This window comes from Etheostoma cragini, chromosome 12, assembly GCF_013103735.1.
Source record: "Etheostoma cragini isolate CJK2018 chromosome 12, CSU_Ecrag_1.0, whole genome shotgun sequence".
Classification (NCBI taxonomy): domain Eukaryota; kingdom Metazoa; phylum Chordata; class Actinopteri; order Perciformes; family Percidae; genus Etheostoma; species Etheostoma cragini.
Genome location: NC_048418.1, coordinates 12,556,508 through 12,574,493, shown reverse-complemented (window position 1 = coordinate 12,574,493; position 17,986 = coordinate 12,556,508). Strand labels below are relative to the sequence as shown.

General features: G+C 39.8%; 1 protein-coding gene and 1 long non-coding RNA gene across 2 annotated transcripts in view; one reads left to right on the top strand and one right to left on the bottom strand.

Annotated features, from left to right (window-relative positions):
- LOC117954800 overlaps positions 1-17,506 on the top strand; it is a 19,403-nt gene extending 1,897 nt beyond the window's left edge. The window contains exons 2-3 of the long non-coding RNA XR_004658895.1: positions 16,878-16,884; positions 17,496-17,506. This is a non-coding gene — a long non-coding RNA (uncharacterized LOC117954800). The remainder of the gene's footprint in view (positions 1-16,877; positions 16,885-17,495) is intronic.
- neurod6b (neuronal differentiation 6b) lies at positions 3,002-5,912 on the bottom strand. The gene is made up of 2 exons (XM_034888797.1): positions 5,699-5,912; positions 3,002-5,345 (listed from the first exon to the last, which is right to left on the bottom strand). Exon 2 carries the CDS (start codon positions 5,338-5,340, stop codon positions 4,345-4,347), a length of 996 nt encoding a protein of 331 aa, XP_034744688.1. The 5' UTR covers positions 5,341-5,345; positions 5,699-5,912; the 3' UTR covers positions 3,002-4,344.
- Positions 17,507-17,986: the final 480 nt, after the last annotated feature.

The following is a 17,986-nucleotide window of genomic DNA, read 5'->3' as shown; positions in this document are numbered from 1 at the left end:
CACACACACACACTTTGAAAGGGGGGTTCAGCTCCTTAAATCTGTCTAATTAAAACACCAAATCCCTCTTCTCCCCTCACCCACCAACCCAATCCTCACTTCCCAGCCACACACACTCACACCCCACCCGCCTCCATCCCCACTGCCACCACCCCCAATTCCACAGGAGAAATGATTATTAGGAATTTAATGGGGGAACGTTTCCCATCCCACACCATCTGGGGCTTGGGAATGGCACAAAATTTGAGGATGCTTGCCGACATGGCGGGGAACATTATTTTCTTTTTTTTTTACTGGTGCTCAGATTTTCAAAGATTGCAGGAGAAAAGGCTCCTGATTACAATAACTTACCATAATACAACTAAAAAGAAATACATGTAAAGAAGCATTCGTGTTTCTTTTTCTTTTAAAGGTGATTGTTCAAAACTTTTATCAACTTCTGAGGTTATTGTTGTCTTTCTGCAACGCTTTCCTATATAAACACAATGTTTCTTTTGCACTAATTATGACACCACATCTCAGATTGCAAATAAACCTCTATACAATATGTCCCCTAGTCTTGTCCTTAACTTCCCACACAGAGCCGGGCCATATGCTCCCTCTCTCCCTCACTCTCTCTTTGCAGCTTAATGAGCTGCATGAGTGTAGGGGTACGTGTACACGTTTGACCCTGTGCTAAACTGCTGTACGGCGCCTCGTGGACCCTGTGGGCGTAAAACACCAGATCCCCCCCCCCCACACACACACACACACAAACACACACACACACTTAACTCTTCCTCATCTTCTTCAGCCTCTCTGTGAGGCCCCAAGAGGGATTTGAATCCCCTCGACAAACACACACCTGCATACATGTATTTGCACGCACACACACAGACACACACACACACACACACACACACAACATGAGAAGGCTAAAGAGATGATGTTAGGGCCCTATATGGACCTTCAGTAGCCCGGTCTTTCAGTTTTATGGTGATACAAAGGTAAAGAAGGATGAGTTAGGGAACGGAGACAGTAATGTCTAAATCAACAGGATATTTGCCAACACAATTTGAAATTCTTTGCACTTGCAGCAACAGAAAAGGAAAATGAGATGTGGTGCAATTTACGGGGTAGTTTCTGATCTCTAAAACTGATTCATTCATTCAGTAGGCTTACTTTGTGTTTCCTGATTTTCCTTTTGTTGTTGCTCATTAAACTCTCCTCAATTAACTTAGTTCAAATTTTGCAAAGCTGTTATATTAATGTTGTGTTCAACTATAAAAACAAATGTGATTATGTGATTTTACATTAGACACCAGTAGGCTACAGCCCTTAAATTTCACTCTACAAAAAAGTAAAGCAGCAACAATTTCATGATGATTTGCATTGATATGCTGTCTCATGAGTTCAACTCCGACAGAAGAGAATACATGCTGAAAAAAGGTGCTCTTAATTAATTCATGCATGCTTAGTACAAAAGTTTGTTCTTCATAAGTGGCTTGCCAGCAACTGAAAAAAAAACAAATGTTTGTCAGTGGCAAATAATATCATAGGCTTCATTTGTCTGTATCTCTCCTCTCTCTGAAGCACAGTCAAATATGTAGGCCTCTTCTCAAACTCAGTGGTTTTCCTGTAGATCACACATGTATCATGTCCTTGAAAGTCAGTTATCCAAATACATCATTCAAAAAAGACAGAGTTAATTAATGACATATTATATACGGTTTTTTGTCCTTAGTTTTTTTTTTCTATTGTTAACTTTAATTTCAGTCATACAGGTGGCTATATCAACTATCAGAATTTCAGTCACAGCTTAAGCTTGTATATGTTTTTCTTTAAGCATTGCTTTACATAAACATAAGGTTTCTGCTGTGTTGTTTTAAAATTATTTTATTAATTAGGGATACATTGGTTACATAAAAGTTGGACACAAGTTTGATACCCAAGCCAAATGTTCAACAGCGTTCGTCCCGTGTGTCGCCGCAGTGAACAAGGTGAACTTTGCGCAATTATGTCTCCCCGTTGTCAATGATCGGAGTCTGGATCAAAGATAATTTAGAGGTTTTCACCAGGTTTTAATGATGATACACGAAGAAGAAATCCATGTTTTTAAAGTGAAACACAATCAAATTAGTTAAAGCATGAAACAGTTCTTCCAGCCCGTGATTATTAACATCGATATAAACACAAACTAATTACTTTATTATTTCATTTCATTAACATCGGCTTGATCTTTCTTCCACTGATTATATGAAATTATAGTCGGTTTGTAAAACCGCGAGTAAAATAAATAAATGTAGGTGCGTACCTCTGGCTGACATCCAACACCTTGTGGGCATATTTATCACAAATCAGCCATCTGATCAACTGGAATTTAAACAAATGATATAGACAAGCGTCTCATATAAAGAATTTAAAAACTCTTTTTGCGTTAGACTAAGGTAACTTCACAGATTTATATTTTAACTTTAACTGTTTAATTAATAAAAAAATGTAAGGGGAGTTAAAACATTTGTATCTTTATAGAAAATAATTGATTCAAATGCATTCTTACGGTTTGAACTTAACATATTGTAAAAATAAAAATGATACACCCATCTATGTTGCTATTATACAAAAGGCCTTACTGTGTCACCCAACACTCAAAGGGTATGCAAGAGGAGACTCACTTTCTCAAAAAATAAATAGGCTAAATGAAATTACGCTTGGAGCGTTTTTTATCTTAATTTATTAATCAACTTTTTTATTCGCAGGTCCTGCCTTCCTGCTGTCGATCATTTTCACAGAAATCTGAGAAGCTTCAACGTAAAGCCTCTCACAGCCTCTTCGTTTTATTGGGATGAACACATCACAGAACATTAACACATTACTTCACGAATATTTCGATCCATAACGAGGTTCCAATACGTGTGTGTGTGTGTGTGTGTGTGTGTGTGTGTGTGTGTGTGTGTGTGTGTGTGTGTGTGTGTGTGTGTTAAAAGTGAAGAACACCATCCAATAATCATTCATGATTCGGTTAAAGTTACAAAAGCAACATAATTTATGAGAGTACAGCCGCCAACATTGTGCAGCAATACATGAAGTGCATTACAGCTGCTCTTCAGCAGGAACAAGGAAGTGTAAAAAGTTCACATCAAACTATCCAAAACTGTCATTTCGTTGCATATTGATGGTCATCGTCTCTTTTTTAAGGCATGTTGTTCGCATTTATATCATTTTGAAACATTGTGGTCACCTCACACAAAATGAGTTTCCTTTCAGCTGCAGTGAAATATACAACAATGCGACATCAACAAACTGTTATTGTATGGGAATTCACATGAAAAGGTACACAATATTGTTTACGATATTTTTAATGATATATTATCCACATTAAAATTGACGGACTTTTAATAAATAAGCTTAAATAAATAAATACAATAATAATTTATATTCACCTCGTTACCACACTATTTACTCCAACTACAAATGCATTTAGTTTTTAAACGTACTTTCCCCAAAACTTCCTGTATGACATTATCATCATCAAGCTCCTAAACACGTGCACAATTCCAAACTGGCTTTTTTCTATAACCAATTTTGTCATCATTTTAATTAGATATTAGATTATGAGAAACGCATTGTGGGATGTAATAGACACATAGGTTTCTTTTTTATAAGCAAAGATTGGATTTGGCTGCCTTGCATAGCTCAATTGACCTTTATTGCTAACAGACTGAATTTCTGAACTCCAATCATGGCTCAGCAAACTTCCCTGATGACGTTAAATGCTCTAGATTCTTCTTCCCCGGTTGTTTCATTTAGCTGATTTCATTTCGCCAGGTAAATCATTTTGTTGACTGCTGTGATCTAATTAAATGAGCAGAAAATTCAATCATATTAATATCAGCTTTAAATAACCCATATCACGACCGACATCTGCAGTACAGCCATTAACAAACACATATAATGCACACTCATTTGCTCGAAACCTGCATCTTTAACGAATTAGGCCTACTCTACATTTGTGGTCTTCCAACTAATATGTGGCAGTGAGACATTCTTAGTTTTCTTTAGATCATTCAGAGAATATGCCTTCAGATTGAAATCATTTCGTTTGTTTCCAAAGCAAAAAGCGTTCTTGTGTCTTTTTTCTGCCTTATATTGACACAAGATTTGAGATCAAGTGAAATCCTCATATCTCATTTGCAGACTTTTACCATGTCTAAAATAGAAAAACACGACTGAACATTCCACAGATAATGTTAAAATTGGCATTTTTCTAGTGCATCAGCGTGTTTTTCCACTCTCGACTTCTGCGGGGTAGGGGGGGGGGGGGTTGCATTGCTTCTGAAACTTAAAGTTTGTCCAGCTGATTGATTAATTGTGGAAAGAGCCATTAACTTCCCCTTGTGCTTGGAAGGACTGGCTGCGGACGTGCAGATCGTAGGGGAAACGGCCCTCTGGGGAGACCCGGTACATGGAGTTGTGCCCAAGAGCCGTGCGCCCTGACGCACTGCAGTAGCGCATGCCATAGTGACTGCTTTTGCCGTAGTCTGGAGGATCGTCGTGTTTTAGAGAGAAAATCCCATTGAAGTTCATCGGGGGGCTCAGCTGGCTGTCGAAATGCGGACTCCCGCCCTCTGGGGACGGGTTCTCGTAGTAGGGCTCGTACGCGCCGCTGTAGCTGTAGTGTCTGAACGGCTTGGCGCTGCTGTCCAGGTTGCTCCCGCTGTGACTGGGGGGCGTGTTCATGTCTGAGCCGGGGTACGAGTACATGGCATCGTAGGGCGATCTGCCAGAGAACATGACCTCCCCGTTGTGGTCTGTGAGGAAATTCCTCGCGTTCAGTTGCAAACAACCGGCCACCAAGTTGGTTGTTGGCTGAGATAATCCTTTGCATAAAGTCTGTACGAAAGCGAGGAGGTCCGGCCTCTTCCCAGCGCTCAGAGTCTCTGACAGGGCCCAGATGTAGTTTTTAGCCAGTCTAAGGGTCTCAATCTTTGACAGTTTTTGAGTTTTTGAGTAGCACGGCACAACTTTGCGCAGGCTCTCCAATGCGTCGTTTAAGCTGTGCATCCGGGTGCGCTCTCGGGCGTTTGCTTCATGGCGCCGTACTTTGGATCTGTCCATCTCCTTACCGGACCTCTTTTTTCGCGGGCCGCGCTTTTTGGGAAGCCCGTTGTCATCGTCCTCCCTTTCGTCCTCATCTCTGTCGGAGATCTCGTCCTCGGCCTCTCTCATCTCTGAATTGGACCTGTCTCGGTCGTGTTGTCGCTCCTTCTCCAGGCTCTCAGGTAAGTTTTCACGGGGATAATTGTCACCAAACCGCGGCTCACACATCATATGAGGTTCCTCAAATGGCAGTGTCAACATATTTCCTGTAAAATCAAAGCCAAACTATGAGGACAGAGTACAACACTGAAGTCTTTTGAAGCTTGTCAGTTAATTACCTTGCGATTGGGCCGCCCAAGAGGAAGAGGAACAAATTGGCAACCAAGGCCAATGTCACAGCTGGCTACCTTTTCAAAGACACTCAACTTCATTGTCTTTGGATTTGTGGAAAAATAACCTTGTTGTTTCAAGACTTTGTATGATAATAGGCTATACGCTATATAATAGCCCCTTGTGTTTTTTTAGCCAAAGCGCAGCATAAAATACACCTATAAAATCAATAAACGCAAAATCTCAAAGTCAAAACGTTAATAAGTTATATAATAATAATAATACTAACCTCTGATCAGCGTGCACCTTGCATGTTCCCAAATAGCTCTTCAGAATCTGCGCTGCAGCTTCTTCTCTTGCAAACCACAAATTAAAGGAAAAAGCTTAAACCGTGCACACTCTTGCTGTGTTGTGCTCTTCTTCCTTTCTCCTCTTCTCTCTCTCTCTCTCTCTCTCTTCCCCTTCCCTCTCTCTTTGAGGAATGACACTCATGCCAACAGCGGGTACCCATGCCATCTGCCGCTGACGTCTTGTGGCAGCCGAGACCACGTGTTCAGTGTCCCATGGGACCTCCGTTCCTACCGATCATCTGGCAGCTCCGATAATGGGCACCGGGAGGCCCGCGTTTACCGTCAAAAACACAGACCGGAGAGGGATAACAATATAATATCTGCATCTCCCCTTGTAAGAAAGATGAATTATTGTCATTTTATGTGGAAAAAAACGAGGAACGTATGAGTTTGTAGGCATCCTCAACAGGTGAGACAGACAGATAGACAGATAGATAGATAGATAGAATAAACAGAATAATCGAACTGGCAGTTTTAAATAATCCTATATTTATTCAATTTAATGAAAGACAATGGGAAACAGGGAAGTTAAAAAGCCTTAATTCAAAAAACATGAGAGATGGAGTAAACCTTTTTTTCTTTTCAGAAAAGACGAATGTTGCTAGGACTGCAGCTATCGATTATTTTAGTAGTCGAGTATTCTCCCGATTATTCCATTGATTAATCAAATAATCGGATAAATGCTTTTGTTTTATTGGAGAGCAATAATATACAATAGTTTGGTTTAATTTTCGGAAAAGGCAACATTTGTATTCATTGCTTGCAATATCATCTCTCAGAAAACTAAACATTAGGTGCGTTTAAGTGCCATATTAGCCTACATTGTTTCTGAAATGCATAACGTCAAACTAAAGCACACATTAGACATACAATTACCTTAAGTTGTGCAACTTAACTATAAAAACTACAAGTTGCAACCTGAGACTGATCTGTATATAGACATAGCCATATGTTAATATTAGTTAGACTCAACCTATTTTCATTTATTTGAATACAAGTTATCATGCTAGTAGATCGTTGATCCGCTGTGTCTCCGTGAAGAGAGAGGGAGTGGTGCGTAACAATCAGCTGGTTTTCCGAGGGATTTGTCAACAAGTTGGCTCTTTAGATCAAATTGTGGTCACCACTGCGTTTTCTTGTCTTTTATTTGGTAATTTTGTTTGGTGTAGTTTTGTCGTCCATACGACTCAAGTTAAACTTGATGTTTTCTGTTGAGATGCTGAAGCATTGACGTTGGGCTATTGTTGTGGTAAGCTAGTTTGATTTTGCGGTAGACACTGTACAGAGTTTCCGTTTTAATTACGTTTGAACTGATTCCAAACTTTGGACACTCTCTGTTGTTTTCTCCAGTCTGTCTAGTCTCCTAGCCCCTAACGCGCTTTCTTAATTTTGTAATCAGTCTTCATGGCTTGTGTCGCACAAAGCGTCAACCCCGTGTGCGGCAGTAATAATGCTCCGTGCGGAAACACCGTGTGCGTTTAAACGTTGGTAACTTTATTTAAACGAAGCTTCGAGGCAAATCATTTCAGTAATCGAATTATTCGAGTTACTCAAGGAATCGATTTCAGCCCTAAATGCTGCTTTGTTCAGTTTTGACTGTTTCTATTTTGGTCCTAAACAATGGTCTTGAATTGTAGTTATTCAAGAATTTTCACTAAACAAATCTAGGAATTTAGAAGTGTAATATATTTGCAGTTAAACACACACACACACACACACACACACACACACACACACACACACACACACACACAGTATAAATCTTTTACAAAGACCTGCCCTACAGCTCAAAGCAAGATAATGTAATTTCTGACCGGAAGTTGCAAATGGACATGTGACCAACAAGATTTCAGTTATACAGTTGTACTATATATAGATACAGATATAGGTATGTCTGTTAGCTCTAATGTTCTGTTTCAAGTCCTCTTTCACAGCTCAAAAAACACACCCAACACTGTTTAATCAACTGGACACCTTTATGAGAATTTACATGATTTTTTTAACTGACACATTTCTCTGGTTTGAGATCTCCAATCCCAAAATATTTGGACTTTTAGTACTTGTTATGATGCACCTAGTCTATAGCCTTGATGTTCCACTTCTGGGATTGCTCCATTGCCACCGGAAAATCTGGCAGATTTCAGTCACTTAGGCTCAATATCAGTTGCCTTGGGCATCCTTTGTTTTGGTATTTTCAACTCCGGTCGATTTATGAGATTAACCTTTTCTCAGATCTCTGCTGAGTAAATCCAGACAGCTAGCTACACTATCTGTCCAATCTGTCCAACTTTGAAAGGTATACATGTTCCACCAAAAAAATGTTCCTTCTGAACCTATTTTGCAGTGTTAGCCTACTGCATCTTTTCTCCTGTGTACAATACCGCCCAAGACAATTGTGATTGGCTTAAAAAAATGCCATTAAACCAGAGCACGTTTTCTTCCCATCCCAGAATGCTGTGTGGAGTAGCCAAACCCTCCTCCAGCGCACTTAGGAGGAGGGTCTGGCAAAGAGTGACTATGCTGCACCAACCTTTCCCAAATTCCAATTTAATAAATTAGTTTGTTCATAAGAGACCAAACAGAGTGTTGGACCTCTCTTGGCTGCAGCTGTCTAATATTGTTTTTCTAACCTTAACTAAGTACTTGTTTTAACCCAAACTATGGTTTTTCCCAAACGCTAACTAAGTGATAGTTGTGCGTAACCCTACCGAACTTTAAACATCATAAAGATGGGTTCATTTTCAACAACGATTTGTTACCTTTTTAAGGCCCAAAAAATGTATGTTTTGTTGATATAGGTGTCAGATCAGAAAACATTTCTATGTGTCGCTCTGGAGGCGGTTACAAACAACATAGTTTGTTGTTTCATTTGAAGGACTGTGGGTTATTAAGGTCGGAAGAAAATATATGTTTTTTTGTAAATGGTTGATTTTGCAATAAGTATTATAAAGCTGTTGGGTTTGTGGGAGCTCAAACAGTAAGGAAGTAAAGCTCTCTTGACAAAACCCAAGGGTTGACAGACTATGTAGTATATTACTGTATATAAATTGAGGCCTGTGACTAATGATTATATTTATTATTGTTTAATTTGCAGACAAATTTCTCAATCAATTGTTTGGTCAATAAAATGTCAGAAAATAGTGAAAAATGCCCGTCACATTTTCCCAAACATCTTGTTGACGTAACTTAATGTCAAAACAATCCGCTTAAAAGAGAGAAAATCCACTCATCTTCACATTGGAAAAGCCAGGAAACCTTCGGCATTTATGCGCAAAAAGCTGACACCAACGATTAATCAATTATTGAAATAGTTGCATGAAAAATTTCTAATCAATCGTCTAATCATTGCAGCTCTATATTACAAATTCCAGCAGGCACCTCACATGCAGAGGATGGTGTGATACCAGGGGGGCGTGCATAGTGTGGGTACCTCAGGACTGTAGACATTAAGTACACCCCGTGGACAAGGCCCAGTGGCACACTGCCAAATCCACACTGGGGCACAGCTGGCACTCGATATGGGTATATGCACTTCTCAGTTATGTGAAACACACACAAGCGCGCACAAATGTATCCTTGTGAATGACCTTGTTGCAAGGAGAATCAATTAAAGTGAAATATCAATCTCTCTGTACTGGCCATTATAAGACATTGATCAGCAGTAAGGGTCCGGCAGCAGAGTGACACAGTGTGTTGACCAAACCTGACAGTGCTCAAAGCATAAAAAAAGTGTGCCAAAAAAAACAGCCAAGGTAAATTTTGCAGGTGACAACAATAGCATCATGTTATCCACTGGTGGCTGTGCGTACACATAACCACAATGTGTGTGAGACAGAGCACCAAACGTGTTCACACAAATACAGGCAAGTTTGTGTGATTGTGCATGTGGCCAAACACATACAGCACATGAGCACCCCCCCCAAAAAAAAAAAAACCTGCCTTCCCCATAAAATGCCTCAGCTGGTCTGCTGATCGTTCTGGTCCAGCACACACACACACAAGCATCTGATGAGTCAAACTCCCCATCTCAGACTAATCAGTTGACTGCACTAATTGCAAATGCAAATATGCAAATTTATATTAATTAATTACTCCACTAATTAGTTCTCTTGTCTTTTCAGGTAATAAATCATGGTGTGGTTGAGAGGGAAAGAGAGAGACATGGCAGTGATCTTTTGTCTGCTAGAAATCCTCCTTTCAGTCCTGAATCTAATCTTGTTATGATGTTTTTAGGACGGTTTTCATTTAAAACTGTTCTCCACTAAGACTGACTTTTTTTCCTTTTCTTACAGTAGTCCTAACCTAGTTAATTATTTCAATTGATATTTTAAGTGTGGAAGCATTGTAATTAGAGAGGTATAACAAATAACAGAGGTTGGTAGATCAGGGTGTCTCGCTGACAGTTCTTGCCTGTCAGCTCTTTTAATTATCACATTATCAGCTTTTATAGGCACGGTGCGTGGTGTTGAGCTGCAAATGAAGGCACCACTGATCGCACGCTGAGTTGCAAGCGTTTCTCGATTGATGTCAGCAGTTAAACAGAGTTTGTGTCTGGATGATGAGTGCGTTGTGAAGTGGTTGAGCATACGGACTTCAGGCATAACATGGCTAACTGTCAACTTCTAGTAGTTCTCTGATGATACAGCCATCGTTAGATATGAATCAGAAGGGAACAAACAGGAATACAGGGAGGTCATCAAGGACTTCATCCACCTTCACCTGAACGTCAAAGGTCATAGACTTCCGCAGGAACACACCCCAGACTTAACCGGGGAACATCCAGGGATGTTATATAGAGAAAGTGGGTATTCACCTCAACAATAAACTGGACTGGTCAGACAACACTGATGTCCTGTATAAAAATGGCTGAGGTCCCCGGGAGATCATTTGGAGGTTGCAGGACACTGTTGAGAACATTTTATGACACAGAGGCGGCATGTGGCATCTGCAATCGTCAACGCAATGATTTACTCGGGAGGTGGAAGCACGGAGACGGGTGGAAAAAGAATCAATAAAGTGGTTAAGAGGGCTAGCTCTGTCTTGGACTTCCCTCTTGATTCCATAGAGGAGGTGGGTGAGAAGACGATGTGAGCCAAGCTGACGTCAATTATGGACAACACCACTAGCATGAGACTGTGGGGGCCTTGAGCATCTCCTCCAGTAACAGACTGCAACACCAACAGTGTAAGAAAGAGCGCTACCGCAGGTCCTTTGTTTCGACGGCAGTTAGACTTTAACACAAGCATAACATAACATAACACTGTGGTTGTCTGTCACCATCACCCACCACTTACAACTTGACAGACTATCCTGTGCAATTTCCTGCTTGTGTCATGTACAAATATAATCATGCTTCAGATATATTTTTTTTTCTAGTACAATGCAGTTATCTTGTGCAATTATCCATCATGTACATATCTGTAATAGTTAAAGGTGTATATGGCTTTAATATTATTTGCATTTTTGTCTTGTTTTAATCTTGTTTCATTTTTATTCATCACTCAGTCCCTTTGCTTTTTGACTCTCTAGCTGCAGTAACAAATACATTTCATGGGATCAGAAAGGTTCTCTTTATCTTTGTTGATACGTGATACTGTCCAAAATCAAAAGTCCCTGCAATTTCTTTAGTACAACCCTGTGAGGCAGAACACTCCGAAATGAACTCCAAAGGCAACGCATGTACTTTTTTTAATCTTGACACTGACTCTGTAATGAGCCTGCTGTTAATTTTCAGTTCCTCAAGAATCTAACAACTCTCACTATTTATTTTGCATTGCTTTACGCGGAGGTGCATGCACAAATAACTAAAGCTAAATACGGAAGTGCTTAAGCAGTCCTACATACAAGTGCAAGTAATTTATTTTGAGTACCTAATACACAGATGAATACCTTGGTTGTTGCTATTAAAATTGTTTCAGATTTTTGTTTGCACACCGTAAACCTAACGTTGGCAGATTTATGTTTTTATTTATTAGAAAATATTTCTAAACCTGATATTTAGCTCTTTTGAAACACTAGTTTATTTAAGTTCAAATGTATTTGCTCTATTCCCCCCCCCCCCTTTCTTTTATTTAACCAGGAGTCTGATTTCAAGAGAGTTCTGGTATAAGTAGGGAGATTGAACTGTGTTCCAACAACAAAGCACACCATGTTACCAGCTTTGTGTCCTCAAAATGACAAACAGTATACTGCTAATTTAGTCTTTTCCTAACATAACATGACTGCTGCCTGGATTATGTTCAAGTACAAGCTATGTTTCCCAGTCGGTTGAGGTGGATTGTAGACATAAAAACTGAAGGACTTTTACACTCAAGGCTTCATCTCCCAAGTAACACATTCTAGCACCAAAAGAAGATAGATTTAGGTGAAGTGATTGGGGTGTTGGTTAAATGTTAATAAAGTGAAGGTGTTTTAAGTCACTCTTAACTACCTAAACTCTTGAACCTTAGTCTTCACCTAACCTTCAGTTGCTACGAGTAGACATTGTATTACTGTGAGCAAATATAGTAATGTATTTAGTAATAATAGTGACATAGTGACACGGTCAACAGTGACTCGCTTTCCAAAATATGTTGACAATCAGTCAGTATAATTAAGACAAAATGGAAACCAAGTACACATTACAGTTCAATTATTCTGCAAATGGTTTAGTCCAAAGCAACTTGCAATAAGTGCATTCAAACCCAAAATGAACAAGTGCTCAATGTCATCAAGAATTGGAAGTTCAGGCTGTCAAGTCACAATTTAAAAACAACCTTGATTCAAAAGGGAAAATATGTTGTTAAAACACTCTTAGTGGACAAGTTTCATCTTGGTTTCAGCCGTGTAGCACATTCAATAACCCCCACCCACATAACCAAGGCGCACATGCAGCACAGTGGATGTGTAGTGGAGGGCTGAGGATTGTGGGACTGATTACCAGAGGCCAGGTCCTGGACTGGTGTCCTCCAGCTGTGCTGTTCTACCCAATTAGAAACTCCATATGCTGCCCCACTCAGCTGCTGAGTAGCCACACCTCCCACCCACACAGGTGTGTGTGTGTGTGTGTATACAATCAACACAAACACTTTTGTGAGAGGTAAAAGCATAGTTTCTCCTGTGCCTAGTCCAATATTTTATAGCATACAAAAAATATAATCAACTATTAAACAATTTAATTTTGTGTGTTGGTCCACAATACTTTCTTAATCCCAACCCATTTCTTCATACCCAAACAAAGTACTACTTCTTTGATAAGAAACACACAGGTATTTAGGTGGGTGGCATAGAAGTGCTAATAGTATTAAAATATGGGGACATGAATAATGGATATGTTTTTGAAGATGTATAATGTAAAGATGTTAGTCCCGTTTTCAGACAGAGATGGGATGCAGACGTGAAATGTTGCCGGAGGCACTCGTTTCTTTTTCAAAGCACAATCTGTTCGCTAATATTCAAAGTGGCTGTGGCAATCTGTTGTGGTAGAATGCGACAGTTCCCTACCCAGAAAGTGATGGGATTAAAAATGTGTCAGATATTAAAAGTCACGTCTTTAGTTTAATATAAGTATTGTATAAAATGTATGATAGACCCACAGCGGAGGTGGTGTCTAACAACAGTGACCTACAGAAACTATATATGTCAAGAAAAACATTCATATTCTTTGACATGAGAAACATTGTTGCAGGAATCCTATGTTGTAAAGTTTCAAAAGTGTTTTTGCCATGCACGACTTGCCAATTTCTACGCATTTTTCTTAATAGCACCTCTGCTTTTTTCCCAAGCATGAAGCCAAGATGATTGACAGGGTTGTAAAGTTGTTTTCTCACCTAATCGACACTCTAAGTGTTGATATGATATTTTTCTCAACTGTCCTCAACTCCCCATCGTCTCGCTGCGTTTGAAACTACTTCTCATTCTTAAAAATATGTGGCACAGATAGAGTTTTATTGTGCATTGCAAATATATTTGAAAGTTGGTTTAGACTACTTCATTTGTGTTAGGGGAAAAACTGTTGTTTTTGCTGACCCTAATGCTGCTGTGTGACGTGCTGCCAGTGTCATCAGCTACATGGAAGACATTAGTTTTGCTGGTACCACAAGGACTACAAATACAAGTATTGTTTGAAATGCTTATTTCTTGCTTATAGCTGTAAGTATAGAAGAGCCATTGATTGGCTTGCCTTACTTTTCTTGCAGGAGAAGTTTAAAATTTTGGGAAATGCACCTATTCACTTTTTTGCAGAGAGGAAGATGGGAATGTCGATACCACTCAGAAGATGGATGGCTTAGCTTTGAATTGTATTCTCATCCACGGGTTTGCATGATATCTTACGGAATATTGAAGTTCTTTTTAACATTGTGTCACCGGTTAGGTTTAGGCAGCAAAACTAACATTTGATATTAGTTTAATATGACAATTCTATTTAACTGCTGTGAAACGACAACTGGTATGTGACCGTGACAATCCAAAACGACTTGGTTAAGATAAGGAAAAATGTTTGTGGTTTGGGTTAAAATAAGTATTTTTGGGACACAAGCACTGGTCCCCCAGGTGAAAGTCCTGTGTTTGGTAAGAAAGTTACTCTTTAAATCGTGTTTTAGAGAAGAAAGTCATATTTTTAGGTGAAGAAGTCCATTCCTTTCATATTGTTTCCAAGAGTCGTAAAGAGGAACGAGGGAAGAACAAGGACCTCACACTGGCCCTGATTTATGAAACGTGCATACAACCTAAAAAAGGCATAGGACGGGCGTACACGGATTTCTACGCAAAGCATGGCATTTATCAATTTGAACGTAAGCATAGGCTGCTGAAATTTTTGAGTCAGTGTGGACTTGCGGTGGAGCATCTAATTAGTTTAACAGGAGAAAGAGAAATCATCAGTTGATCACTTATCAGCAATGGCAGATCTGGCTCTTTTAGAAGACCTCTGTGCACCGGTACAACGGTGCACACATGCACACACAAGTCATGGTGGAAAGCTCTATCGGATTGATTAAGGGCAGATGGCTCTGTCTTGCATCAGCGGGGTCGACCCTACTATACACGCCAGAAAAGTCTGCAACATTGTTTTAGCCAGTGGGGTTCTGCACAACATCGCGCAGGAAAACAGGGTGCCATGAATGTAGTGACGGAGCCAGACAACCCAATGCCCAGAAAGCAGGGTCCAGCACAGCCCCAACTGGGGCTATACAAAGAGGATATGGCATTATTCCTAGCTTTGGTACACACATTAGTGCAAATGAACCTGAGATGTCAGGATTTCAATCTTCACCTCTGAAAAGTGCTGTTTCTTGGCCTGATTACGTCCCGTCACTTTGTAAATTGTAGGGGCGCTGCCTCAAAACCGAGAATATATTGGGTCGTGATATTTAAATTACCATTGTTTCCAGCCGCTGCATTTATCAATGTGCGACCATTCTTATGCACTGATTGGTGTGATACAAACGTTTTATGAATCCCATGTGAAGCCTGCCATGATTTCTGAGCTCATACCTGCGCTGGTTTCTACGTTAGGTTGATAAATGAGGACCAGTGCCTTTACTAAATATGCTGCTAGTTAGCAGCAAGTGGGTTCCTTCAGTCTTTTTGTGTCTGACATACAGTATATTGGAAAGTATAAGTATCTTTTGCTTAGAAAGTTTATTCTGTGAAAAGAACAAATTCCTAGAACTTGCTACCTGATCACTTGGAATTTGCTGAACCGCTTTTAAGAGGGCTACCCAATCCTGATTAATTCAGCAACAAACCTGTACTCATGTTAAGTTTTAAATGTGATGTCTGAATGTGTGCTTTATTGTATCTTGCTGTATCCAGTTGTAATCTCTTAGTTTTGTAAAAACCTTTCTACTAGGGGGTTGCAAACTAGCATCCGCTGTATATAATACTTGCATCGGATAGCTGTTCTCAGTTGTTATTTGTATACTGTATCTGTCCCTTTTAAATAAACTATCAATAATAATAATGAAATCTGCTTCATAGCCTGTTAGGTCACAAGTCACTTCATCAAATTCATGGGCTCCATCCCAAACTCACAAACACAGACTTTGAGGCACATGAAATGGGCGGTCTTTTGCAGACATTTTAAGCCTTTTATGCACACTTCCCATAAGTTTGCATTTCTATTGACTTTCCCTGAGGGTCGTACCCACAATTCAAAGCACTGTGACGTTAAACACAGGGTTTCCAGAAAAAGCCAGAAGGCCTTAACAAAAAAAACAGTAAACAAGGAGGGCTGGCACATACAGTGGGGCTTGAAAGTTTGTGCACCCCAAGTAATAATTTGGATTAATGTGCATAAAGAAGCCAAGAAAAGATGGAAAAATCTCCGTTGAAATAATCGCCGTTGCTGGGTTCGCTCACAGTGAAGTCCTGCACAAGTCACTAGATTAGTCCAGCAGCTGCTTGCACGCGGCTACGACTCAGCGGCTAACGAGCGAGCTAACTGCTAACAGACCCTGCTGCGACCAATTAACAATACAACTTCTGTAATTTATAAAACGTTTCTAGTCTCAGTGTATGGGCTTTTGCTGCGTGTGCTTCTCCCGGTCGAACAGAGCACGCCACCACGTCAAAAGCGGCCAACTCGTCAAAAATCGTCCTCGTATTTTTTGACAAGCGTCCTTGGCGGAGCGGCCAAAGTCAGTGGCAGTGTGTACATACGTTAGAGGGCTGTTTTCTGTGAGACATTGTGACATATCTGTAAGTTTTCTTGCACTGTTTTTCCTTACCTTTATCTAGAAACAAAAATGTAGCAGCTACTCTTCCTGGGGCCCACCCCGTCACACACAGTACCAATGTATACATGAAAAATACCACACATAGAATTGTTTATAGCCTACATTTAAAACAAGACATATAGTGCAAGTAAAAGAATATCACTGTGTGTACATGTTTCGTGAATTAATGTCAAGTAAAATAAAACAGTCCGACAATACAGTCCATCAAAGTTAGATCAACGAATATTTAGTTATTGTTGTGTTTTTTAAGCAGCCTTTTAAAACGTATAGTGCTTTCACTGTGACAGTTGGCAAGCTATTCCACATTGTGATAGCTCTAAACATTAAGTGGTTGAGTGGTTTAATAAACCGGTTAATGTGAGAACTTTACTCATTTCTGAATCATAATTAATACTTACAGTGAGCATGTGAACACAGAACTTTGAATAAAGGGATCTCCGAATCCAAAAAACGCTTTTGAAACAGTGAGGGGCAAACGCGTGAACTTGCCACTACAAATATGACTACTTAAGTTTGACCATGTGTGAAAGTATTATTGTGTGAGAATGTGTGTGTGTGTATTTCTGTGTTTGGTATATTTGGCCTTCTGAGTGATTGTTCTGCAAATATGAGCTATGGTTTGAGAGGCTATTGTGTATACTATGAAATACAGTAGAATCCTGCCAGCGCCATTGCGGCATTATGCCGCCTTTGCTTGTTTTTTTGTAAATAAACAAAGCCGGCACAAGAGATGACCTTCTCTGCAGCATTAGTAGGTAGTCTGTGGAAGAGGAGCCCAAAGGTGTTTGGCTTAGCCTACCATTAATACTGGAAAAAAAAGCTCACAAAGTTGGCATACAGACTAAAAACAGCCCTGCGCTGAAAACGAAAGATGGAGAAAGTTTAGAATATCTCCACCTACTTCTCTACTCCATTGTTGGGTTGCTGGAAATATCTCAAAATGACATCACACCATCTGTGTTTAACCAGTTTTAGCAAGAACGAGCAACATAGTGTTTCAGTGTTAAATTGGCACGAGTTTAAATTAAAGGGAAAGTGCTGCTGATGCTGAACAGCAGCTCAAAATATAGTTGACATAAGTATCAATGATAAATTTGCAAGTGGTAGTAGCAGGTGTTGTTAGTATCTCCTCAGCAGCCAATTAGAGGATTCTCTTCTGTTGGATTCTTGTCATTATAGTTAGTTAAGTTGCCAAAAGGTGGAAGAAGTATTCATATCCAGATAAGGGACAGCGTTACAGCAATGTAACAGTACTCCACTAGTAAAAGTCCCACATTCAAAATCTCACTTGCATTGGCACTTCTACAAAGGAACTCCACTGATTTTACACATCAAAACTGTTTACAGGTGTTGGAGAGTATTACTGCATATGTGCAAAAAGCAGAGAAAAACCTTTTGTGGCTCTAGAGGGTGCTCAGTGAAATCTAATGAATTAATAGTGTTGTTTGGGCTGAAGAGGTAAAAAAATAACAAATCTGTTGTCGTGCAGTTAGACATTAGAGGACCTAT